Raw genomic sequence first — 27,980 nt, forward strand, 5'->3', positions numbered from 1 at the left:
CGGTCTCCACTTGTCCCCGGATGGAACCAGGCTGCTGGCGCTTAAAATCAAAAAGGTGGCAGAGCAGTTTTTAAACTAAATCTTGGGGGAAAGCCGACAGGAGATGAAATGTCTCTGGTTCGGGAGGACTCGTCTCAAAGAGATGAAGGGTTAGCTGCTATTTTTCTACCGGGTAACGGACCGGAGTTGTCCACTGTGAAGGTGACAAACAATATGGACTGTCTGCCAGTGTCTCGAGGCGGCAGGAGGAAGGTGGCGGGCCTAGCTCGCCTGGGAAATTATAGATGTTTGTATGCAAATGCTAGAAGTGTTCAAAGTAAAATTGGTGAATTGGAATGTTTAGTGCTGGGAGAAAACATAGACATTGTGGGAATTTCAGAAACTTGGTGGAATGAGGAGAATCAGTGGGACACGGTGATTCCTGGATATAAGCTATATCGGAAGGATAGGGAGGGAAGGGTTGGAGGTGGGGTGGCTCTGTATGTCAGAGAGGATATACGGTCCAGTAAGGCTGAGATCAGAGAATTAGATTCACTTTTAGAAATGCTTTGGGTTGAAATAGAGGGCCCAAAAGGAAATTTAACTATGGGAGTTTGTTATCGCCCACCAAATCAAAAGAGAGAGGACGATTATAATATGATGGAAGGCTTAAAGATAGCGGCTAAACGTAAAAACTGTGTTGTAATAGGTGATTTTAACTACCCGCAGATTGATTGGGTCAATATGTGTTCTGGTCGAGAGAAAGAGATTGAGTTTCTTGATGCTCTCAATGACTGTGCTATGGAGCAGATGGTCTCAGAACCTACCAGGGGTGGGGCGATCCTGGATTTGGTCCTAAGTAATGCCCAAGACTTGGTGAGAGATGTAAAAGTGATTGCGCCGCTTGGGAGCAGTGACCATAATGTTATTGATTTCACCTTTTGTATAAATAGGGAGTTGTCCAAAAAGACCACCACAACCACGTTTAACTTTAAAAGGGGTAAATACACTGAGATGAGGAGGCATGTGAGGAAGAAACTGAAAGGAAAGGTACATACGGTCAAAACCCTTGAGAAAGCTTGGACGCTATTTAAAACTATAATCCTAGAAGCTCAGATAAAATACATACCACAAGTTAGGAAAGGCACAAACAGGCATAAGAAAAGGCCTGCGTGGTTAACAAACAAAGTAATGGAAGCTGTAAAAGGTAAGAAGGACTCCTTTAAGCGGTGGAAAACCAGTCCAAGTGAGATTAGTAAAAGGGAACACAGGCTGTGGCAAATCAAATGCAAGACTGTGATCAGGCAGGCAAAAAGGGACTATGAGGAGCATATTGCAAAAAACATAAAGACCAACAATAAAACTTTCTTCAAATATATTAGAAGTAGGAAACCAGCCAGGGAGGCAGTGGGGCCCTTGGATGACCATGGGGTAAAAGGATTACTGAAGGAGGATAGGGAAATGGCTGAAAAGCTAAATGAATTTTTTGCCTCCGTCTTCACTGTAGAAGACGAGAACTTTTTGCCCGCCCCAGAACCACTAATTTTGGAAGGGGTGTTGAAAGACCTGAGTCAGATTGAGGTGACAAATGAGGAGGTCCTACAACTGATAGACAAATTAAAAACTAATAAGTCACCGGGTCCGGATGGCATACATCCGAGAGTTCTGAAGGAACTCAAAGTTGAACTTGTGGATCTTCTAACAAAAATCTGTAATCTTTCATTGAAATCTGCCTCCATTCCTGAGGACTGGAAGGTAGCAAATGTCACCCCCATCTTTAAAAAAGGTTCCAGAGGAGATCCGGGAAACTACAGGCCAGTCAGTCTGACTTCAATACCGGGAAAGTTGGTAGAAACCATTATCAAGGACAGAATGAGTAGGCACATTGATGAACACGGGTTATTGAGGAAGACTCAGCATGGGTTCTGCAAGGGAAGATCTTGCCTCACTAACCTGTTGCATTTCTTTGAGGGGGTGAACAAACATGTGGACAAAGGAGACCCGATAGATGTTGTTTACCTTGACTTCCAGAAAGCTTTTGATAAAGTTCCTCATCAAAGGCTCCTTAGAAAGCTTGAGAATCATGGAGTAAAAGGACAGGTCCTCTTGTGGATCAAAAACTGGCTGAGTGATAGGAAGCAGAGAGTGAGTATAAATGGGCAGTCTTCGCAGTGGAGGACGGTAAGCAGTGGGGTGCCGCAGGGCTCGGTACTGGGTCCCATGCTTTTTAACTTGTTCATAAATGATTTAGAGTTCGGAGTGAGCAGTGAAGTGGCCAAGTTTGCGGATGACACTAAATTGTTCAGGGTGGTGAGAACCAGAGAGGATTGTGAGGAACTCCAAAGGGATCTGTTGAGGCTGGGTGAGTGGGCGTCAACGTGGCAGATGCGGTTCAATGTGGCCAAGTGCAAAGTAATGCACATTGGGGCTAAGAATCCCAGCTACAAATACAAGTTGATGGGGTGTGAACTGGCAGAGACTGATCAAGAGAGAGATCTTGGGGTCATGATAGATAACTCACTGAAAGTGTCAAGACAGTGTGCGTTTGCAATAAAAAAGGCCAATGCCATGCTGGGAATTATTAGGAAGGGAATTGAAAACAAATCAGCCAGTATCATAATGCCCCTGTATAAATCGATGGTGCGGTCTCATTTGGAGTACTGTGTGCAGTTCTGGTCGCCGCACCTCAAAAAGGATATTATAGCTTTAGAGAAGGTGCAGAGAAGGGCAACTAGAATGATTAAAGGGCTGGAGCACTTTCCCTATGAAGAAAGGTTGAAACGCTTGGGACTCTTTAGCTTGGAGAAACGTCGACTGCGGGGTGACATGATAGAGGTTTACAAGATAATGCATGGAATGGAGAAAGTAGAGAAAGAAGTACTTTTCTCCCTTTCTCACAATACAAGAACTCGTGGGCATTCGATGAAATTGCTGAGCAGACAGGTTAAGACGGATAAAAGGAAGTACTTCTTCACCCAAAGGGTGATTAACATGTGGAATTCACTGCCACAGGAGGTGGTGGCGGCCACAAGTATAGCCACCTTCAAGAGGGGTTTAGATAAAAATATGGAGCACAGGTCCATCAGTGGCTATTAGCCACAGTGTATGGAGCACAGGTCCATCAGTGGCTATTAGCCACAGTGTATGTGTGTATATAACATTTTTTGCCACTGTGTGACACAGAGTGTTGGACTTGATGGGCCGTTGGCCTGATCCAACATGGCTTCTCTTATGTTCTTATGTTCTCTTAGTGTAGCCAGCCACAGTCGGCTCCCAAAGGGGAAACATTACACCACGTGGAGGGGGAGAGCAAGCCCGACAAGCAAGAGAGAACCCGTCACCATGGTGATTCCGCCCATGCGCATGACATTGGCCCACTGCTGAGGCAGGAATGGGGGAGGCACAGGCTCATGCGGGACCACAGGATTGGCCATCCCATTGCATGTGACCGGGAGAAGGAGTGGAAAGCCTGCACCTGAGAGGCCGTCAATCCCCACATGCCCTCCTGCTGTCAGAGACTCTGCCAATGGCAGACAGATGGGCAGAGGCATGCGCAGACAAGAACTGCAAAGTGCAGGAGTTCGCTGCTCTAAATAGTGGCTGGAATGTGTGTCTGGGAGCGGGCAGACCACCAAGTCCAAAAGACACCCACCACCACCACCTGGAGCCCCGCCCCCACCCCCCGTGTTGCCCTGCTGCCGCCCCCACTATGTGCAAGGAACATCTCCCCTGAGGACTGCAGAACTCAGAATGCAAGCTGCTGGGCATGCATCCACTTCATCAGCCCCCCCCCTTTGTGCCCTGTGCACAACAGCCCTGTGGGGTCAGGTAGGCCATCAGGCCAGGCAGGCTGAGGGGCAACACCCCCCCTCCTCTGTCCAGCCATGCGGGGGCAGCGTGGCAGCTCATAGCCTGCTCTCCCCCCCCAAGACCCAAGTCTGCCCACCCTCCCAGGCATTCCCTCGGAGATGCTACTGACAGAGTGTGGGGGGTGGTGGTTTTGCCCAGGGAACGTGCAGCAGATGCCAAGCAGGAGAGACAACAGAGGGTACAGATCAGACTTTATTTTTCCAGAACAGAGTGCAACAGTTTCCCTGGTGCACACTGGGCAGTCTTGCCATGGGCAGAGCTCCATTCAGAGCAGCGGGCAGAAACAGCTGAGGGAGTGGAGGGGGTGTGTGTGTGGAGCGACACACACAGAAGCCTCTGTGTTGGATTCCCACCTGCAAAACAGAGACAGAGATCAAGAGCACCTGCAGGGGCGGCAGCTGGAGGAGCAGGCTCTGTTTCAGCCAGCCGCTCTCTTAAAGGGACAGTCTCTTACCCACCTCTTCACACAGGGTAGCAAATGCCCCCTGCTGGAGCCCACTGCCGGGTTCAAGTGCCAGAGACGATCGCACACCGAGCGGTCGAGAGCAAGGGGAGAGGGAGGACAGTGGGGGGGGGGACACAGTGCAACTTACCCAGCCATGGGTGACAGTCCTCACGTGCAGAGCCTCCAGGAGCCCGGAACCTGTGGAGACCTGGAAACAAGAGCAGTTAGCCCCAGGGGAGAGTCCTCGCTCTCCCCCTCACAAGTCATAGATACTCTCAAAGCAACCACGCAGTGCAATACCCATCACCAACGTGCCTGCCTGTCCCTCGCTCTAAGTCCATATGGCAGGGAGCTCACCGGCAGAGCTTCCTGCCATGCGAAGCTGTCCCTAACAACTGAGTTGTGCAAGGCCAGAGCGAAAGTATTTCTAGGAGGGGGGACCACGATTGGGTGCTGGGGAGGGGGCTCACCAGCTCGGGCCACGAGAGGATTGGTGAGGCAATCACACCACTCCCTAAGGGATTTGCGAGCTTCTGCAGCGGTGGGGTGGACCTTTGTTTTTGGTTTTAATGAGTGCCTATGGGACACGTTGCTGTTCTTGTAGACGTAACGTTGTGCCTCTCGGGGGGGCGTGTCATGGGCCAAACTCCTCAGGGAGCCACCTAAGCCTGGCCGCGCCCCCAACTCCACCCCCTCCTGCGCCTGAGAGCTGCTCTCCGCGTCACTTCCACCAGTGACGCGGGCACAGCCCTCAGGCGCCACTGCTCTCGGGTGGAGCGGCACTCTGGCGGTCCCATGTGCACGTAATTCCCCTCTGCTGTGGCAGCGCCAGCCATACTTGGGTGCAAATGCTTCCTGCACCCAAGTTGCAGATCGTCTGCTCCCAAGGCTCCCCCCCCCACTTTGGATTGTGCTCTAAAAGAATCTCAAATTGGGGTCTGGTGTTAGTTTATATCAACTGGGCTGAAACAACAGCGAAGAGTAATATAAATCAGAATAGCAGATTGATGTCTATGTCATCAAGTATCTTGGGTGTGAAGTGCAATAAATGAGAGTCTGTTGTAATGTTAGCTCTGGGTTAAAATGAGGGCATAGGTTTCTCAGAGATTTAATTTAAACATGCAACACACATATAAACATAATTCTAGTTTGCCATTAGAAAAAAGAATACTTTAAAATATAATGGAAGATGGGTTACTATATGTAATGAGATAAACAGCCAATATCCCTTATTTGAGTATGTCAATACAAAAAATATTATTCTGATACACTGACTATTCTAAAAGAGAAATACATTGGAATACTGTGGATATATAGCTAAACTGGGTGAAAGTAGGTTTCGTATATGTAATGAGATTAAAAAACCAATATCCCTGTTCAATCCTGTTCCAAGTTTCATAATAATTTCTAATTCAGCAATTTCCCTCTCAGATCTGTTCTTGAAGTTCCTTTGCAGCAAAACAGCAACTTCGTAGTTGTTTCAGCCCAGTCAACACAAACTAACAAACACCAGATCCCAGCTTGTAAGCCCTATGTGAGAGTCAGAGACTCTCAGAGGTAAGGGAGGGCACTGTCCAATTCTGTGCCCCTGGACCATTGGTCACTCTAGACGATGGTCTAAGTTTCCTAGCAGGTGGTCCAGCCCTACTTGTATTCAAACTTATTTCCCACTGCACCACCATTTTGGATTGTCAGTGAAATGTGTTCGCCCTACCCCCCTGGTTGTCTCAAAGACAGTCGCCATTTAAAAAAACTTTAGTACTGATTGTGTTACAATGCAATTTTGACCTTTACAGTACATCCCAGCAATGCCTGCGGAAGAGCTTTCTTTCTTTCTTTCTTTCTTTCTTTCTTTCTTTCTTTCTTTCTTTCTTTCTTTCTTTCTTTCTTTCTTTCTTTCTTTCTTTCTTTCTTTCTTTCTTTCTTTCTTTCTTTCTTTCTTTCTTTCTTTTGTGTGCATGTGCCTGGAAGTCATGGTTTACTTCTTGCAGCTGCTAGCAGTGCTTGGACATTTCAGAGAGGTGGCTTGATGTTGCTTGCCTCTGCATTGCAGCCCTGGTATTCCTTGGAGATCACTCTTCCAAGTACTTGCCAGGGTTGTCCAAGCTTCCAAGATCTGACAATCCTTAGACACAAAAGAAAAGCAACTCTTCAGCAGGCACCACTGGGATTCAATCCCAGCATCTCCTCTTTACTAGACAAGTGCTTTATCTGACAAAGCCATAGCTTCAGCTGCTAGAGTGAGAAGTGGATCAGCCATCCTGTATCTTAGGGAGCCAATCAAAACAGGAAGCTAGCTATCGTTAGTGCCACAGAAAAAAAATGTAGACATACCAATATTTTTTTTTCTCCTGAGGGGTAAATAACTCCAAGGAAGAATGTAGATCTGGAAAATGATGCAAGCAAGTTAAAAAAAAATACACACCCTGCATCCCTGCAGTAAAAAAGCTAAAAGGTAGTCCCCTGTGGAAGCACCAGTCGTTTCTGACTCTGGGGTGATGTCGCATCACGACGTTTTCACGGCAGACTTTTTTACAGGGTGGTTTCCCAGTCATCTACACTTTTTCTACTGCATTCCTGCAGTACTACTCTTAAAATCAAAATCAGATCTGCCCACAGCAAATTCAGAAGAGTGTTTTGTGTGTACTTTAGAGTAATTTCTGAATTATTGTCAAACTATGCTGAAGGGTGAGAACCATCCTTGGAATTACTCCAAGAAAGTTTTCTAGGGCAGCCTTTTCTGGGGTCACTTTTTCAGAAAAAGAGACACTAAGCAGTGGGAAGTCGTATGTATGTACAAACCAGACATACAAGTGCTAGTTTTCAAAGGCCCATTAGCAAAACTTGTGATGGTGTCTCATGTTGTATCATTTCATTATTTTCTGGTTTTTCAGGCGTCACCAAGATAGATGGGGGACATGCACATTTCATTAGTTTGAAGTAGAATAAGCAAACAAGCTTCACAAAAAGCTAGAGAGATTATATCTGTTTCTTCACTTGACACAACAAAACAATAGTTCTTCACTGCTGTTATGATCTATCTGGTGCCTTCAGGAGCAGGTGAACTCAGGGCCATCCCTGCCATTAGGCAAACTAGGCGATTGCCCAGGGTGCCAGTCTTCTGGGGGCACCAAATTGGGTGCCTCCATGTGACTCGGTGACGTTATCAGTGTTGGGGGGCGGGGGGCACACCAGAAGTTTGCCTTGCCTAGGGTGCTAGACGTTCTAGGGCTGGTTGAACTTGAAATAGCTTCCCAACCCATTGCCCTAAGCCTTCACTTTAACCATGCTTCCTTTGTTCTCCTTTGGCAGGTAAACAGGAAGACAACCCCCAAGTACAAATTGCACATTTTGCTGAAGGGAAGGTGACTCTTGAGAAGCCAGATGGCGTGGAGCCATTTCATGTTGTGTTGAAACACCTCAGGTTTTCTCCCTGTGGTGTAGTTTTCAAAAAGTCATTCTTTAAACGGAAGACAAAGATCCATGCTGCAGCACTGCTCTACCAAGTGCATGGAGTCTCACCCGTGAAATTCCACCTATACCTTCTCCCCAGAGATTGCTTCCTGATAAAGGTAACTTGGAATCAGTTAGCTGGAATACTCATAGATCTTACCAGCCCTGCTATGAGAGCTCATTAGCAAAATCTTGACTCAGGTGTATATTAATATATGAGCATACAACTTGGGGGCAGGGATCACAGTTGAAAGCTAGCTAATCATCAACCAAGAGAGAAAAAACCCTAATCCAATACAGAGGAGAAGAAAAAGTATTGTCCTTGACAGCATTCACTTATCAGTGAAGAAAAAACAAGGTTATATGGTCCTCTCTGTGATGTATAACAAAGGGTTTTCTGTGCTTTTTAATAACGGAATTGGCAAAAACGTTAGCTAGATTCAAAATACACCAACAAATGGTGTGATGATACAGATGACCATTTTACCAGATGTTCTGTCACATATTGACATTCATTTACTTGTGAATTTGTTGTCCAAAGTTTTTCCTCCTAACAGTTCCAAGTGTCACTTTTCTACCATCAGAAATGTCTGATTGTCTCTTGCATGCCATAACAGCACACAGAACATGCCTTGGCTGCAAAGAAAAGGACTGAGCCTCCACCATGAGGCCTGAAAGGGGATCCAGGCATCTGACCATTTTGTGATTCCCCTCACGTCTCAAAAGTGCCTTTGCTTGTTGTTTGCAGGCTATCCACATGCATGAACTAACCTGTCTTTCACGAAGAGTTGAGGTACCCAATAAAACTACCAAGCCTCTCACTATTGGCTCTTGCTTTCTTGTGAGCAGGTCAGAGGATGTCAAAGTCAGTCCCAAGGTAAGACACTGTGATGATAAAAGGTATTGCCTGAAGGAACCTTGGCTGTATGAGAAAGTGAGCAACTAAACTTGGACTTATTCAGTCAAGGTTTGTTTACCTTGCGTGAAATGTGGCCAGTTTGTATGAAAGCAATGAGTTAAATTAATAATAATCTCTTTCTGGTCAACTGCTCAGTTTCAATAATACAGTGCAGTCATTAAAAAAAAAACACACAACAGCTTATACTATTTTGTTCTGAATGGTTCAGATCAGGCCTGATTCAGATATAGGTCTGCACTTAATATCTTCCTTCTTAGTTAACCAAGTCATATCTTTGAACATTGGTTTACAAACAATGTCAGACCATGCATGGACAGAGTGTACTTTAAGAGACAAAGAGATGGAACAACATTCCAATTCTTGATCTTTAAACAGGAGCATTTTCTTTAATCATGAAGCCTGCATTCAGTTAGAATTTAAGGAATATTTTAAACTGAACTCTTCTTGTGGCGTGCTCCCAGAAATAGTTTGGGACGCAATGAAGCCTGTTATATGAGGTAAATTCATCTCAACTTCTGTCTACAATAAACAAAAAAAATTAACACAATCTTTATTGGAAAATATTTAACATCTTGAAGACAAACATAAAGCTACTGTCTCCCAAAAAATCTGTAAGTTACTTTTACTAGAACGTAAAAAACTTGAAGCCCTTGAAACCACCCACGTGCAGAAAAACTTGTTATATTTAAAACAAAAATATTGGTTTCAGCACCCAAAATCCCTTAAATTACTTAAAGGGAAACTTAAAAATGAACAAGTCAGATGAAATATTAACTTCCTTAAAGATGCGAGTGGAAAGGTTGTGTCCTCTTCAACTGATATTCTGAATCAATTTGTGCAATATTATCAACACTTATATCACTCAGTAGAGAGTAATATTAAAACCTACTTTCGTTGTAACCAATTGGTTAATAAAATTTCTGCTACCCATAGGGAGGCCATGGATGCCCCAATCACACTACAAGAAGTTAAAAATGCTATTTCCCACCTGAAATTAAACAAAACACCTGGTAGGGATGGTCTCCCTGTGGAGTTTTATAAAAAAAAATTGTAGAGATACTAGCTAACCCTTTAACTGACATATGTAACCTCTTACTTAATTCAGAAACAAAACCTAGAACATGGGATGAAGCAAAAATAGTTGTTATACCAAAAAAGACAGAGAACTGTGTTTATAAAGTTTTCACAACAATGTTAACAATTATGATCAACACCTTTATGGATCACTATATACACATTAACCAATCAGGATTTATTCCTCACCGGGATATTACTGATAATATCAGGAAAACTGTTAACATAATTCAATATTGTAAAAAGCAAATGCAAGCAACTTGTATTTTGGCCCTAGATATCGAAAAAGCTTTTGACAAAGTTGAACCACTTTTCCTGAAATTGATACTTAAAGAAATGGAATTTGGGGGAAAATTTCAAAAGGTAATAGATGCTATATGCACTTTGCCAAGGACTCAAGTGGCATTTATTGGTATTTGCTCTAAAGACTTTCTGGTCTCCAGAGGCACCCAACAAGGGTGCCCTTTGTCACCCTTACTCTTTACTATAACTATTGAACTGGTATAGATGCCCCTTTTGAATTGTAACTTTGTTTTGTATATAATAAACTTTAATTAATTTGGGGGGGAAAGAAAAAGAAGAAGCCCTAGGAATCTAGTTGGTGGGTTAAGAGTGCAAACTGATACAAAGTTTGCATCACATGAACATAAGAACATAAGAGAAGCCATGTTGGATCAGGCCAACGGCCCATCCAGTCCAACACTCTGTGTCACACAGTGGCAAAAAATTTTATATATACACACACACTGTGGCTAATAGCCACTGATGGACCTGTGCTCCATATTTTTATCTAAACCCCTCTTGATGGTGGCTATACTTGTGGCCACCACCACCTCTTGTGGCAGTGAATTCCACATGTTAATCACTCTTTGGGTGAAGAAGTACTTCCTTTTATCAGTTTTAACTTGTCTGCTCAGCAATTTCATCGAATGCCCACGAGTTCTTGTATTGTGAGAAAGGGAGAAAAGTACTTCTTTCTCTACTTTCTCCATCCCATGCATTATCTTGTAAACCTCTATCATGTCACCCCACATGGCAAAACAGTGTAACAAATTAGAGGGCCATTTGGTCTGGATAGCCATAAAAGGTAATAAAAGTTACCTGCTAATGGGTGTTGCTGCAAGTCTAGGTAAAACAAAAGGATATGTATTTCCTAGTTCTTGTCCACCTAATTTACTTCTTAACATCATTATGTGTTTCTCATACATACGAATGACTTTTAGCCCTCAACCAACACACCTGTCTTTAAATGATCTTTAAATGATATCTCCACTTCAGATGTTCTCTTCACCTAGGCTTCAACAAACTATATTTATTGATAATGGGTTAGATGGCTTCTGAGCTACACAAGAACATACCGTATTTTTCGGACCATAAGACGCACTTCTCCCCCCCCCCAAAAAAAAAGTGGGGGGGAAAGTGTGTGCGTCTTATGGAGCAAAGGTACCTTCCTCGGGGGGGGGATCCGCTGCCTCCGCTTCTGATCCCGGCGCTTCCCCCGCACCTACCTGGCTCCAGCTTCTTCCAGCAAGCACCGGGATCGCTCCACGCTGCCCCCACCGCAAACCCAGCGCTTCGTGAGCGCTGGCTGCGGAGGGGGCAGCGTGCTTCCTCCGTGCCTGTCTGCCTGGCTCCAGCTCTGATGCTTACAGCAAGCGCCAGGATCGCTCCCTCTGTGCCCTCCGATCCCGGCGCTTGCTTTAAGCATAAGAGCTGGAGCCAGGCAGACAGGCACGGAGGAAGCACCCGCCCCCTCCCCAAACCCAGCGCTTCGCGAGCACCGGCTGTGGAGGGGGCAGCGTGCTTTCTCTGTGCCTGTCTGCCTGGCTCCAGCTCTGATGCTTAAAGCAAGCGCCGGGATCGGAGGGCGGAGGGAGCGATCCTGGCGCTTGCTGTAAGCGTCAGAGCTGGAGCCAGGCAGACAGGCACGGAGGAAGCACGCTGCCCCTTCCGCAGCCAGCGCTCACGAAGCGCTGGGTTTGCGGTGGGGGCAGCGTGGAGCGATCTCAGCGCTTGCTGGAAGAAGCTGGAGCCAGGCAGGCAGGCGCGGGGGAAGCGCCGGGATCGGAGGTGGAGGCAGCGGATCACCCCCCAGGAGGAAGGTGCGTCCTATGGTCCGGAGCGCCTTATGGACCGAAAAATACGGTAATTGTGTTTCTTCTTTTCTTTTTGCTCCTCTTTAATGCTATTCTGCTTGAGTCTCTAGACTCCCTTTTTGGCATGCTTCACTGAGACACCAGGCTTGTTCTGTTTCTGTGCAGAGACATTTTCTATCATTTTTTAAATCCTGTCTTGAAATCCCCTGTATTTCTGGCTATTTCTGTACCAATTTGGTTAACACAGTTCCTTTGCCATCCAGAATTTAGTCTCAGTGATGCTTACCTAGTCCCTAGCAATAAAAAGTAACTATACCTTCTGCTGAAGGGCCTGGCAGAGCAGCCCAAAGTGGAGTAATTGTTTCATCCAGGGCTTTTTTTGAGCAGGAACACACAGGTACGCAGTGCCGGCTAGCTTGGTGTCCAGGGGTGCAGCCCGATATGCAAATGAATTCTTGCTGGGCTTTTTCTACAGAAAAGCCATGTGTGAAACAATGGTGACATCAGAGGGTGTGGCCTAATATGCAATTGAGTTCCTGCTGGGTTTTTTCTAACAAAAAAGCCCTGGTTTCATCTCTAACTCTTCTATAGTAGTTAGAGAATAATAAAATCTGGGCTACAGTCTCTCTTGCCCTGCATCACAGGGTCAGAAAGAAACGGGTTTTCTTATAATGCCCTTCAAAGACTGCTGATAATGAAGCATTACAATACAAAGTTTATAAATGAATGAATGAATGAACTTTATTACAGTCATAGACCAATATAAAAACTATAACACATCATATAAAACCCTCCTAAAATACCTGATAGTATAAAATACCCTCCTAAAAAAACATAAAATACAATAAAATACATAAACATTTCCCCACCTATACAATCCAAGATAACTAAAATATAATTGAACCAATTTTAAAATTCAAGTCAGTTCCAATTTATATAAATCCTTTAAATCAGAGTATATAAAAACATTTATAAACTAAAATTCCAAGAGATCATACAAGACATGCAGTTTCTTGTTTCTTAGTATGGAACTTCACAAGATAATGGCAAAATTTGGCTATCTGTCTAGAGATAGTTGGACTTGCATCCACCAAAAGTTTCTCCAAACATGCCTCGTCCGCGTCTGCCATTGGTTTAACTACAAACGGGGAAACAAACCTATCCCTCTGTACCTGGTGGAAAGGGCATCGAAAAAACATATGAGTCATCGACTCCACCTCTCCCATAGCACAAGGACAGCGTCGGTCTTCATACGGGACTTTTCTATATTTCCCTTCTAGCACCTTTGAGGGCATGGCTGCGCATCGAGCCAACGTAAAGGCTCTTCTGTGGGCTGGTACCTCCAAATAAAAAAAGTACTTGGCCGTCCTCATAACATATTTGGTCTCAGTAGCTGCTAAAAAAGAGGGGGCCTGTTCTAGATCTCTTTGTCTCTCTATATCGCAGATTCTTTGTTTGATAATACTTTTTGCTTTGGCATAGCTCTGCGCCAAGAGGTTTTCAAGTGAGAATCCTATACTTTCTAAGTTGCTTCTGACCAATTGCAGCCACCTTGGCCTATAGGGGTCTTGAGTTATTAAAGGGAAGAGGCCTTTTTTGTTTTTATGGATCCTTAGCCATTGACATGCCGAAGATAACATAATTCTGGCCTCAATTCTCATTTGCCCAGTTTCTAAACGCAAAAGGGCATTTGACACACCTGGCGGAAGCTGCAAAACGTTACGAAGAAATTTAGATTGCACTTTCTCGAGAGCCTTCAGTTTTTTAGCCGAAATGCCCAGGTTAATACCATAGAGCAATTGTGTTAACACTTTGTATTGGAACAGTTTCAGTGCTGCCGGAACATAGAAGGCCCCCTTAGAGCGAAAAAATCTCAGGATAGCGTACATTGTTTTCTCAGCTTTCTCCACCCTCATATTACAATGTTCAGTATAGGCACCTGTATTCTGAATTACCATTCCCAAATAAGTAAATTTTGTTACTTGTTCTATTTTCTTCCCTTTCATAGTCCAATACTGCTGATAATGAAGCATTACAATACAAAGTTTATAATAACAAATCTAGATTTTGGTTAAGTTAAAATGTTTAAATAGTTTGCACACTTTAAGTTCTATAAAGTTTACATCTTAAGTTAAAGGTGAGAGAGATCTACATGCCATAGTATACTGCCGGTTATCTGTACTGCAAATCCTTTGTTTAATGAATGGCCTGGGCTTTCCCCAAAGTTGATACAGTAATGCTAGGATAGGAAACCTTTCTTCTATATGTATCTTTAAATACTTGTTGGTCTTAAAGGCAGTGCCGTAGCTCTCAAGGGGCTGGAGGGGAAGTTGCCTCCTTGCATTTTTTTACAGACCCCCTCACACAGCCTTTTCAGTCATTTTCCTTTTGGCGTGTGTTTTCAATGCAGAGTAATGACAGGCATTGCTTTAACTCTGTGTCAAGCGCCAATATTTCTCAATAAGCAGTCTTTTGTTTTAAATCAAAGCTGTTTTATTGTTAGAAACTCAGGAGCTGTACCAAGGACACAAGCCTTGGGAGTAATGACGTACACACAGTTACACAGTTGCTATATAGAATATCATCAAAGGTTACCATACAGATGCATACTTGAGTCACGGGTTCAAAGGTTGCTAAACAACTATTTTATTACTAAGGAATTTAGGCTATTAGAAACATCTACCATTCTCACACTATTCTGGAAGCAGATAAGACTTGTCTGTGTGAACCTATGGGAGAGGCGACTTGAAAGTAATGCCAGCCAGGCTGTAGCATAAACATCCTTGGGCCAGATGGATTTATTACCTGCCCAATAGTTATAAATAAGGGGGGAGCAGAAGAGAGCTGGTGACCTGCTCTTCCTATAGAAGAAAAACATGGGTGCGGTCAGACGTCCAAAAAACCCCGCTACGGGCATGAGTTGAGCCCGCAAGCATGTCGGATTTTACCCTGACGTTCACACATCCACATCTGTGAAGCGTGCTTAGCCCGTGCCCGTTCCACGCTGATGCGCCTTGCTCGCGGATTAATTTGCTACTGCATTTAATCCGGAACAAGACGCTTCCTGAGCGCTTCCTGAGCGCTCTGGAGCATCTGAACGGGCAATCGTTGCTGAGTCGCAGCAGCGCTTCCCGCTTCCAGCTTCCCACCACAAACAAAATGCATATCACTGCGCCATCGAGGGAAGGAACTCGAAAAAATTGCTTATTAGCGGCTGTATTCCTAAACTTAATAAGGGGGGGGCCTTCCGAAACGTGCGTGCCCTGCCTTTTTTTTTTAATATTTTAGTTTATTGCGTAATAGCGATATATCGAAATCTCGATATGTGAGCATATATGTGAGGCGATCTTTTCCGAAAAGTAGTGCAAACGGAGAAACACATCTCTAGTCTCCGCTGCTGCATTTGTAAGGCGACAGAATTGGGCTTTAAGGAGCTTGGATGGGAAGGAGAGGAACGGATCTGGAAGAGATCTAGTGGGAAGGAGCCGGGAGGGGGGGGGGAACCGAGATGTGTGGGGAAGGATCAGGATTCAGAAGGGAAAGATCGGGGCAGGTCGAGACAGCCAAGGCACAGAGCCCCAAACCAACCAACCCCCCCCCCCCAATAATCACACAGGAAAGAAAGGCAACCAAATGAAAACAGTCTCAGGCGGGGGGGGGTCCGTTCTGAAGAGAGATCTGGGGTCGCCCCTGCCCCCGCTTGCTCCGTAGCCCTGGTGGCCCCGATCCGGCCCCCCAACTCCACCACAGCGACCGCCCCACTCCGCTGAACGCTGCCTTCTCCAACCGGCAGTCAGTCCTGAATCTTTTCTTTTCTTTCTTCCCCTTCCTTCTCCGGAATCGGGTCCTGCCGCTCACACAGATGTGGGTGACCCCCCCCCCGCCGCCACGAGAAAGGACGGGGCGCACGCAGAACTCTCTCCCTCCCCGCTTTCTCGAGGATTCGCCATCCCCAATGCGCCACCTAAAAAAAAACCCCAGACAAGCGGAATCCCCGACGGCAAAAAAACCCCTCAAGTTGACATCCTATGGACCGGATTGGGATGGAGCGGGGGGGGGGTAAAGACAAACAAAGCCTCTTCTCTCCCCCCCCCCTCAAATCACACACACAAACACCTCAAGCACCAAAGCGAAACCACGCTAATGTGACAAGGCTATCAGATTCCATTTCGACACAACGATATATCGATATATCGATAGAGCAGCGGGGGAAACAAAAAAAAAAGGTTTAAATAGCCGGAAACCCCTCTACTGCAAATGCGCATGCGCTCACTCTGCAGCACGCAAACCCTCCTGTTAGCACTTAGCACTGCGCCTGCGCTAATGCGGATTGCCGCCATCTGAAAGAAGTTCCGGCGGGCACTGTGTGATCGAGCAGGGGACGGGATCAACACGGCATGCCATAGGAACAGCATCTGTCTGATCGGGAAACAGGATGCGGCGGATTATCTGACATACGAAATAACGGCGCTTTAAAGATGGGTTGCTGATGGATTTAATGTAAGTGTGACCGCACCCCTCGTTATAGAAATAAGCTCGCTTGACACACTGGTGATTTCCAATTCCAGCTGCAAATCATGTCTCCCTGAAATTAGCATTTGTTCACACCTTCAAAGCTATAAAAGTAACCATTTGCCAGATAAATTGCTTCTTTTGTTCTCAGGCCTCTGTCGGTGGGGGAGTAAGATACAGGAAATTGTGAGTCTCTCTGAGATTCCTTATTTATATCTTTTCTGTAACACATCTGTTTCTCTGGATTCGGTATTTGTCATTCATAAACTGTATTAAGGTATTGACATATTAGTTTGGTGTATGTTAAAGATTATTTCAAATTTTTTTTTAAAAAAAGCTTTGTTGGTCTTAAAGGTGCCAAAGCATAGTGATATTCTGTTTCTGCCTGTGTGATTACATACATCATTTTTTTTTACATCATTTTATTTGGGGGCACTTGGTTTTTGAGCAACAGGTACAAGAACTGCTCTTTGAAGAAGGACTCAGCACACGTTCCCTAGAAGGAGAGAATCCCTTGAATGTGGGAGCATATGATATATCAGGGATGACCAACATAAGAGCCACAATAAATGTCATATGTTTGAGAGCCACAAGACATGAACGTCAGATATTTGAGAGCTGCTAGGAGCAAGGGAGAGAAAGGAGGAAGGAAGGCAAATAGACTGGGGGAGGGAGGGGTGAAAAGAAAGCAACTTTAAATGCATTCTCCAAGCTGCCAGCTTTGTTGACTTGGGGAAATGTTTTAAAGAGAGAAATGCCTTCTCCAAGTTGGCCAGTGGGGCTGTGTGGGCTTTGAAAGCCACACAATATTTGTGAAAGAGCCATATGTGGCTTCTGAGCCAGTTTGGCCATCCCTGTGATATCTGGTGGTCCAGACCTTTCTTTGAAGTTGATGACTACTGTAATAAATTATAACATTTTATGCAATAAACCACTTGTATTTATTATTTATTTGTTGGTTATTTATAAGTATAAGCATGATGTGACAGCTCCACATAGTCATATAATAGCAGGCCCCGCTTGGGGCCCTTGAGCAAAAAGTTGCTAGCTATAGGGCTGCTTAAAGGCATTTAAAAGGTTTACGGTCCCTTAAAATGTGATGGCCAGAACTCCCTTTGGAGTTCAATCATGCTTGTCACTCGCTTGCTCCTGGCTCCAGCCCCAAAGTCCCCAGATATTTCTTGAGTCAGACCTGGCAGCCCTAGGAAGGGCCTGATGGATGCAAATCTGAAATTCTCTTTACTCTTTAAAAGATATGGCCTAAGGATTGCTAATGGTTCAGATTTTTTTTTTATAAACTCAGGAGAATATACCTTTTGTTTTTTCTACTGGAGCTAGTGTTGTGGATTACTGTATGACGTCCAGTGATCTATAGAACACCACTAGCAAGCTTGAAGCCGGCAGTATCCCTGGTTCTTTTACTTTATTTCTCAGAGGCAATTTATCTGCATCTTAAGCAGACTTTCTTAAATTCAGACTAAAGGTAGTGAGCAGTAAGGCTGAGTGAGAAATGACCAATCTAATAAGTGTCTCCTTAACTGATGAATTTACCTGCTGATATGCCTAATGAGAAGGCAGTTTGAGGAGATGCTATCAGTTATTCATCGAGCTACGTGCGCTAAGCAACATTCATGCAAAGTTCTTTTACTCTTTGTTGCAGGAGCTGAAGTTTAACTACCTGGATGTAGAGGTGGAGCAACAATATTTTGAAGTGTGTGCTCAGTGTACAGAAGCTGAGCTGGAGCTCACCCTGGTGGAGAAGATGAAGAATGAAATTGTCTGGAAAGTCTGTGTTAGGCCAGGCGAACTTTGATTAGGGAAAGACCTCATGTTTGATCAAGAGATTGATAAGGCCGTCCAGCTACATTTCTTCTCACTCCCTCTTCCCCTTTCTCCTGTAGAAGAATTTATGCATACAATGCAAGATCAGTAGACATCCACAGGGCTTTCTTAAGGAAGGATCCCAGTTCCTGCTGGCTTGGTGTCAGGGGATATGGCAAATGAGTTGCCGCCGGGCTTTTTCTACAAAAAAGCCCTATGTGAAACAATGGTGATGTCAGGGGGTATGGCCTAATATGCAAATGAATCACTAGTGGGCTTTTTCTACCAAAAAAAGCCCTGGACATCCATGGAGATAGAGACTGTCATGGGTAGAGAGGCTTCCTGGGTATAAACTGTTCATGAAATAAGAACCAGAAATTCTGTGGAATGTTCTGTGTTTTTCTGTGATTTTCACACTTCATAAAATCATCTCAAGAGGAAACTGAAACAGAGTGTGATACTTTTGCCACAAAAACACTTTTAAGGTAATGAGGAACAAGAGCATATCCCTTTGGAGTGTGCCCCTGAGGCATGAGAAGCAGTAGCCTGTCATGGGTGCTGGGGACCCTGCAGAAGAAGACCTTGGACTGCCCCTGGACTTCGCCTGGCCTGGCCCCAGCTCGTGACATAGCCTAGCCTAGCATTGCCTACAGAAAGGAAGTAGAAGCATCACAATCCCTGTCTTTAACAGTGTACTTAAAGGGATTTGCCAGGACAGAGGGACAGGCACTACCACAGACTCCTAAAGAGACTAGTACCATTTATGAGGTGACCAGTGAGGAGGGGAAGCCTCTCTCTTGCATAACTGGTACTTTCAGAAGGAACTTTCAAGTTTTGTGTTGCAATGAAACAAAAAAAAATGATTCAGATATCTTTCTCTATGGTTTAGTCTACACATTATACTTACCATGTACCTGGATCATGACATGATGGGGGGGGGGGTATTGCATATTTGCCATATTATGATCACTGAAGATGATCTATGTATTGTGTTGTGTAAAAAAATTTATAAAACGTTTCCATTGTTATATCTCCTTCCTCTGAACAGTTTTTTTCAATGTGCACTGGCTTATTTATTTCTGAAAAAGAAATATTTCTGCCCAATCAGGACCACCAAGTTAAAATAATAGTTAAAATAGGGCCTTAAACAGTTAAAATAAAGTCTTAAAACATTTAAAATCAAAACTAAAATAAATATGTAAAACACATAAAACAATAGTTAAAACAAGGGATCACGGAATCCCAAATGAAACAAAAGTCTTCACAGTGACAGAAAAGGACAGATAAATGTGCCAGGGAGGCAGTTCAAGAGCTCTGGTGTCATGACTCAGAAGGCCTCTCTTGTGTTGCCGCTGCTCTTATCTCAGAAGGTGGGGACACCTGAAGCAGGGCCTCAGAAGATGTCTGTAGCCAACCAACTAGTTTCACATGGGAATAGGAGGTCCTTCAGGTATGCTGGCCCCAAGTCATATAGGGCTTTACAGATCTGCACATTGAATTAGTCATGGGAACAGACTGAGAGCCAGCATTTGGAACAAGACCAGAGTGATGTGGTCCCTGTGGTCAATGACCTGGCAGCAGCATTCTGTATCAACTGAAGTTTCTGAACATTTTTCAAGGGCAGCCATACACGGAGCACATTGCAGTAATCTCATCTAGATATTGTCAGAGCATGCGGCACAGAAAAGGCCACAGCTGACTACCAATCAAAGCCAGTAAAAGGCACTCCTGGCCACAGGTGCCACCTGCAGTAACAGCAGGAACTTGGGACCAAGAACACCCCCAAGTTATAGGTCTGTTCCTTCAAGGAGACTGCAACCTCATCCAGAATGGATGACACCATAAATCTTGTGCCAGACTCAAAAGGCTTGGGGCCCCTCCTTTACAATCTATCATGTGTTCTGTAACTCCTTCAGGAATAATGGGGGAGAATAATTGTTTAATATGAAATAATGACTCTTATCATTCTTATGCCACTGAGCAGTCCTGTATCACCAACAATAGAGAACCACAGATACCAATGATGACCACAACATAAATTATATCCGTAGGATAGATACTAATCCAAACAATAAACCATATAAATGGACCTAGTGTGCTTGCTTTATAAACAGAGAGACAAACAGGCTATAACCATACAGCAACCAAACAAGGTTATTAAAGGTACACAACCAACAATACAAAATCTATGAAGAAGATAAAGTAATTTCTTAAAGTTACCTAGATGACTCTCAAGCAATGGTTATCATCATAATCATCAGTAATAAATAACCCTACTGTGGTGGCAGATCTGAGGATTTTCATTGGTTAGATGTGGGTTATGCAGGACTGGCTCACACTCTGTCTCTGGCATGCCATTGACTGATTCTGCTCTCACCCACCCATAACATCTCCATCTTCATTTTCTCACTGGCAAAATGCTCAGATGTCTCACAGCAACTGCATATTCCACTCCCTGACTTTTAATGAGTCCAATTGATGGCACCTATTGTTTCTTTTAAAGTGCTATTGCATACACATGGCAAAATCAAAATAATAATGAAATAACTATTTCTCATAAATCCCTTTGGTCCTCAAATATTAAAGTGAAGCTTTCACTCTATTAAAAATATATGCCAAATTTATTTTTGTATAAAAATTTCTTTAAATTCCTATGCCAATATACTTATCACTTCACGTGCCTTCTTCTGAGTAGAAATTTTTATGAAATCCTGATTCCAAAAAATGTTTAGTGAATCATGTATAAATTAATTAAGGAGAAAGAGTTTTGTGCAAAAATTTCTTTAAATTCCTGTGTCATTAAACTTGTCACTTTATGGGGCTGTTTAGGCGTACAGTATAATCAGTTGTCGCTGCTGTTTCATACCAGATTAAAAGTGGCTGATCAGACAGCAACATCTGCCTCCCGGTATTAACTCGTAGTAGCCCCCCCCCCCCAAATCCTTCTCAGAACCCGAATATTTTGTTACCTGCTCCTTTGCAGTGTTTTTTGAGTTCTCCAGTTTCACCTCGTTTTCCCATCTGGATAGTTCTCAACCAACTTCCAGATGTCTGAGGGCTGTCCCGGACATCCGGTTTACGGTCGCCATTTTTTTTTTTTTACTACTTAGCAATATGAGCATAACTGCATTACCACATAATACTTTAACCTGTGTGCATGTGCGCATAATGCACGCATGCGCATAATGCGCATACAAGTGGAGAGAAAAAGAACTGCATGGTGCCGCCGTGTGGACGGCAGAAGACAGTTTCACCGCGGAGTGATCCAAATTGCAGTATGGCAGTCTGATCGATAATATCCGGAACAAAGCTATTTGGAACAGAACCGGGTTAGTTTAACACAGACTCAACACGCTGTGTGAACAGGGCCTACATGTCTTCTTCTGGATAAAATTTTTAATATCCTAATTCAATTTTTTTTTAAAAAAAATTATTAATTAGTTGGGGAGAAAAAATTAGTATGGGGTACCCAGTTAAAATTATAAAGCTTTTATGATACTCAATGAATTTTATATTGATGAAAAATATTAGTAAGGGGGGACAATAATTATCAAGAAATATTTATTAAATGAAGAGTGTTAAATGATATTAGTTATTTCATAATCCTTATTAACTATGCTAAAACAGTTTCACAGTTGTAATATGGGATCCTCATTTGGGTTTGTGCCCTCAATTTCCAACTTGAGCAAATTCAGGCAGCATTTTATGCCATATTTTAGAGGTTCCCAACTGTATCAGCTATGCTGCATTGTGCCTAGAGACTGGAATCCATTTGACTGAGACAAGGGCATGGCTACTAACTATAAAGTTTTGGCTACGCCTACACTTTAGAGCAGACCCTGCTAATTATATCCATATGATGCTAGCGGATTCCTTCATTTCCACTTGGTATAGTCAGATCCATAGGTGTACACTTGGACAACCTCTGTATGCTAAGTGAAACGCAGGCATTCAGAATCCTGAAACAGAGGATCTTAGATGTTGAGAAACAGTCCCTTTGTTCTTCTGGACATAAAACTTGTTCCCCTTTAGCATTTGGTATCTTCCCAGATCAAGGGCTGCCTGCTGCCTACCTTTCCCAGATTACTTCACCCCAGTTACGCTGCTCTTTTATGTTAGCAAGACTCAATGTTCTACCCTCAGCGGTATTGTCTGGGAGGTTTGCCAACATCCCTTATCAAGATAGAGTCTGCCCATGTAATGGAAGGCACCTTGAAACGGTCGCCCATGTCTTACTTTATTGTGATTTTTATGGGGAAGTGCGGGACTGCATAATCAAACCTATTCTGTCTAATTTTTATGGATTACCTGAAGCAAAGTTAGTTTTTTTCTGCTATCTGACCAATGTTCCCATATCACAAGCCTGGTTGCAAAGTACCTTTTGGCTGCCATAACAATCAGGGAGCAAAAGACTAGCTCCCCTTCTTGATGTTTGACTGGTTTTTATAGCTGAAACTCCATGTAAATTTGCTATGCTGTACTTTTTACTTCTATGCCAATAAAGGGATTTGGATTTGGAACTATGATTAACTGACTAAAATGTACCTACTATAAAATTGTAAGGACATAAAGATATATAAGAAAACATACCTCTGTAAAAGTGCATGGACATATAAGAAACATGACCAATCTAAAACCAAATTTAATCCATGGGGTGTTAAATATTAAATACTATAAATAATAACATAATCCTTATTGGCTATGATTAACTAACTGAAAATATACCTGCTACAAAACTGTATAGATATAAAAGGTATATAAGAAAATATACCTACTGCAAATTTGCATGGACTTATAAAATTTATAAGAAACATGACAAATCTAAAGCCAAACTTAATCCATGGGGTGCAATTTTATTCAACCTGTGTATCCAATAGCATTCTTTACGCAACAATATTTTTTGTACATTTTCATATGCCCCTCTATATGTATATTTGTACAAAACTAGAAATCTGAAATCATCAATTGCATGTCCTTTCTCCAGAAAATGTGTCATCAGCGGGGCGTCTACAACTTTATTTTTTATGCTATTCACCCACCTTTCTGAATATCCTCCATGTCCTCAGTAGGGGTCAGTCACCAGAGGTTGCTATGGCTTCCAGGTGCACACACACATACACTCACACACACACATGCACATAAAAATACAAAAATACCAGAATAATAATTATTATATAGTCAAATTGTGAGAAAAAGACCCCTAATTTCAGAACATCGTAGTCACCCATTTGGTTGCCAGGGTGCCTGGAGACTCAACTCACACACATCTGCCAGGAGAACGTGGGTTTTGTCTACCAGACTGTAAGGGACTTGTGTGAGTACTAAAAGCCACAACATTGCAGCAGCACTCTGTGTCTCTGGAAGGGTGCTAACCAGGAGAACAGATGGGTTTCCAGTCGCTCCATGCGATCACCATCTCGGCCGTTGCAGCGGAAGAAGTTGCACCGCCAGAAACTGTCCGGGCAAGCGCTTTCCAGCCTTGACCATATGGGAAGGCTAACATCACCAGCAGCTATCTTCCTGCAGTGCCAGACTCCATTACAGCGAAGCGGGAGGCTTACGTACTCAACAGGTGTCACCTATGCATAAGGCAATCAAGCTTCACTTAGGCGTGGATCCTGTCAGACTGCCTAAGCCTTTGTCCAACGGAACCCAAGACAAAGTATGGTGCCAGTAGAGGAATGAAGAAGAGGAAGAACATCTTCACCCAGAGCCAAGTTTCTTTGTATAGATCGGGTGTTACCTTAGGTAGCAATTTGGCCCATCTATTGTCACCTTTTAGATAAGTTTTGATAGCTTTAATCACCTCCACCCCAATAATTTCTTCCATTTTTTCCCTTAATGGTCATCCTGGAGCCTCCCCCTTTGGCCCATTGTTACCTGGAAGTCCAATCAGGTAACCAGGGCCAAGTCTGCTCATTGGCCAGGTATGGGCATCCAATCAGGTGCCCCCAATAAACTGGCTATTGGCTACCGCATAAATCCAGCCCTTATGGTCATTGTGGAGCCTCCCCTTTTTCTGAGGTCATGTACCAGCTGACCACCTGTCATCCGCCCCTGTACCTCCCATTCCCTAAGGGCTCAAGGTAGTCCTTATAACCTGTGACCCAGCTCCACACAGGTGTGCATCTAGCAGTACCTCATTCCTGCTGCTTAGAGACATCCCTGATTCTTGGCCAGTTGAGGGTCCCCTTCCCCATCGTCCTTGTTTGTCGCCATTGGAGCCTTCCTTGAAGACTACGATCGGTAATTATCACCCTGTTTGTCCATCCTTATGTTACCTCTATGCATTTTTCTCTATTTTTATTAGGACTGTATGTGTGTTGTATGTATCCATTATCTTGTATGTGTGTTCTATATTTTTCTGTAATAAATTTTAATTGTTTTACTTAATTAGTGTCCTTGGTAAATTTTAGCAATAATTTCTGGAAGTGGAATCCTGTATACATAGATTCTAGATCCTTTTTAAGCCAAAGGTGCCCACCTGTCAATTCTCCAACCTCTTTTGAGGGCATTTTGGCTTACAAAATAGAAAAGTCAGTCAAATCTGAGGATACTTAAATCTGGTGATTTAATCTGGAGGTGTGAACATGTAAAACAGATCTTTCTACACACAGCAAAAAAAAACCCCAGATCAAACAGATCTTTCTACACACACAGGAGTATGGGAAGATGTGAAATCTAAAATAAATTTTTAAAATACATTGTGGAGTTTTAAAAACCCCAAGTGATAAAAGGACCATCTGCAGCTTTAAGAAAGGGATTCCCTCAGTGGTAATTGCTAGACAACCACAGAATTCCAGACCGGGTTTCCTTGACTAAAAGGCAAGGGGAGGGGCAAGATCCTTTTTGGGCTTTTAGGGAACACTCATTGGGGCCAGGCCTAGCTAGAGATGGCAGCTCCAGGTTGGGAAATTCCTGGACATTTTGGTAGTAGAGTCTGAGAAGGATGGAGTTTGAGGAGTGGAGTAGCATCAGCGGGATGTGCTGCCATTCTGTCCATTCTCCAAAACAGCCATTTTCCCCAAGGAGGTCAGCTGTAATTCTGGTTTGACAAGCTTAGGCCTGGTAACAACCACTGGGGGACTCATCCAGGCCTAAATACTTGCTACTGTTTAACAGCAGTGTGGTGCAGCAGTTAGAGCTTCAGAGTAGGGTCTGGGAGACCCAGATTGGAATTCCCATCTTTCTGTGGAAGTGCACTAGTGATTTGGGGTCAGTCACATACTTTCAGCCTAACCTACTTCACAGGGCTGTTGTGAGTATAAAAAAATGTGAGCTGCTTTGATCCCCACTGTGGAGAAGTAAATAAATAATAAACATAGCTGAAGATGGGAGGCAGGTAAACATAGGCTGATGAATGGCTGAGAATATGAGAATGAGGCAGGAGAAAGGAGAAAGGAAGAGCATAGGGGGTTGGCAGAAGAGAAAGAGGAAATTGTAGGGTTGTCAATCCCCAAGTGGGGGCAGGGGATCCCCTGGTTTGGAGGCCCTTCCCCCACTTCAAGGTCATCAGAAAGGGGAGGGATGTCTGCTGGGCACTCCATTATTCCCTATGGAGACCAATTCCCACAGGGTATAATGGAGAATTGATCCATGGGTATCTGGGGCTCTACGGGGGGTGCTGTTTTTTTGAGGCACCAAAATTGCAGAATATCATCTGGTGCCTCTCCTCAAAACACTCCCCAAGTTTCAAAAAGATTGGACCAGGGGGTCCAATTTTATGAGCCCCAAAAGAAGATGCCCCTATTCTTCATTGTTTCCAAATGGAGGGATGACATTTAAAAGGCATGCAGTCCCTTTAAATATGATGGCCAGAACTCCCTTTGGAGTTCAATCGTGCTTCTCACACCCTTGCTCCCAGCTCCACCCCCAAAGTCTCCTGGCTCCACCCCCAAAGTTCCCAGATATTTCTTGAGTCGGACTTGGCAACCCTAGGAAAATGTGTGGGGAGACAGGTATAAGGGAAAGTGAGATGCCCTCCAGAAGTCTATGATAATTTTTCACCTTGCAAGTGGATGTGGCACAGTGGCCATCAACTACATAACTGGGCTACAGTTTTCCTGGGAGAGGGGTAAGAAAAGCTGATTAACTGTTCCTGTTGGCTGTTGGGTGGGAAGGAGAGAAGGGAGCAGGAAAAGGGGAGAGGCTATAGGGGTTTTCAGGAAAATGCAAGAGGAAATAGTAGGGGAAGGGGAAATAAGAATTTTCCTGCAAGTCCTAGTGGGTTCCCACTTGTCTCTTAAAATTCCACAACAAATACACATTCATGGTCCTTTCTACCACCAGGTGCTGCTCTTTCCTTACTGTAAACTTACCCAGACCAGAGGCACTCCTGGATCTTTTCCTGGTGAAACTTCCATATTCTTAAATGTGGGTTTACATAAAGAGGCACACTGTTGAATTGTACAATGATAAATGTCAGTTTCACCAAGTAGGTCTTCTAGAAAAGTAGATTTAATTGTCCTAGAAAACAACAAAGAGGCAGAAGAACCATATTTAATCAATATATGTTAATGACATTTGTACAAGTGTAATACAAGTCTTCGGTTTATCTCAACCTACTAAAGAATGCATTTGTCTTCTGCAGTTAGAGAGCTAAACCAGGGGAGGAGGGGTTTTTTTTATTTTATTTTATTTGCTCATCAATGCAGCCATGTAAGTAGAAGGGAGGGAATCATAAACCACCTTTATATTTTGGGAGTCTGTCAGGGATGCAAAATAAGCAGGTTGGAACATTAGAATGATAAGCCATGCAGCTGCTTTCACCCCAACAAGATTATGGCAACCAAAAAAAAGCTAGGACTGGCATATCTGAGTTCAAAGTCTAACTCAGCCGTGGGTAGGATATGAATATTGTGTATTTAATTCCAATTCTGATCCTACCATGCAGATTTTTTTAAAAAAACCCACCCACTGAGACCACCCAAGAATAGGGGGAATGTTTCTACAAACCTGGGAGAACTCTCAGATTTGCAAAAAGTCTGAAAACTGGAGGGGGGATAGCCCCTCCCCAAGTAAATTGTATCTTCTGTGCATGTACATATGTTGCAAAAAGTTATATTTTAAAAGGTAGGGATTTGTTGGGGGGCTGCACAACTGGAAGGCATGGTGAGAGGAAGAGGAAATTTTGTGAGACTGGAAGGAAGATGGAGAAGAAGACTGCAGATTAATACCCTGCCCTTCTCTCTGAATCAGAGACTCAGAGTGGCTTACAATCTCCTTTATCTTCTTCCCCCACAATAGACACCCTAGTTTGGAAAGCATGTGTTGCGAGGATGTGGGCATAGCAGAAGAAATGGGAGAGAAAACTAGAAGGAAAAAATTGTTTCCACCTTGCAAGTCCTCATGGTTCCTCTTTTGTCAGTAATCTAAAAGTGCATTCATAAGCAGACCTATACCCCTAAATCTACTGAAGCAGAATTGTACGTGAAAATAGTTAATATTGTTACAGCAGCAAGGTTACTCTAGGCACAGAACTGAAAACTACTAAAATATCTACAGTAGGAGATTGGTGGTTGAAGATGTTGGAATTAACAGAAAGGGCTAAACTTAATTAATTAAAGACATTATGTACTTTTATTGCTAGTTGGAAGCCTCTAATTGACTTTCTGTATGCTAAAGAAGAAAACGACATTGATATTTGGATTTGAAGAGTAAGGGTATGTAATTAAGTTTATACACTATAGAGGAAAAGGTTGGGTGAAAGATTATGATTAAGAGGAATTGGGTCATGGCAATAAGTGATTGTATTTTGCTTTGTTGCTGAGATATTTCTTGGATTTGATTAAACTGTAAAGATACGTTTCTC

The 27,980-nt window shown here is 43.6% G+C and overlaps 1 protein-coding gene across 1 annotated transcript in view; it reads left to right on the forward strand.

The window, feature by feature from the left end:
- LOC132589675 (NACHT, LRR and PYD domains-containing protein 3-like) overlaps positions 1–18,277 on the forward strand; it is a 91,136-nt gene extending 72,859 nt beyond the window's left edge. Inside the window, exons 18-20 of the mRNA XM_060262408.1 lie at positions 7,607–7,866; positions 8,496–8,624; positions 18,009–18,277. Coding sequence (XP_060118391.1) covers positions 7,607–7,866; positions 8,496–8,624; positions 18,009–18,161 — 542 coding nt within the window. The 3' untranslated portion in view covers positions 18,162–18,277. The remainder of the gene's footprint in view (positions 1–7,606; positions 7,867–8,495; positions 8,625–18,008) is intronic.
- The last annotated feature ends 9,703 nt before the right edge of the window (positions 18,278–27,980 follow it).

Source organism: Heteronotia binoei, chromosome 21 (assembly GCF_032191835.1).
Source record: "Heteronotia binoei isolate CCM8104 ecotype False Entrance Well chromosome 21, APGP_CSIRO_Hbin_v1, whole genome shotgun sequence".
Lineage (NCBI taxonomy): Eukaryota > Metazoa > Chordata > Lepidosauria > Squamata > Gekkonidae > Heteronotia > Heteronotia binoei.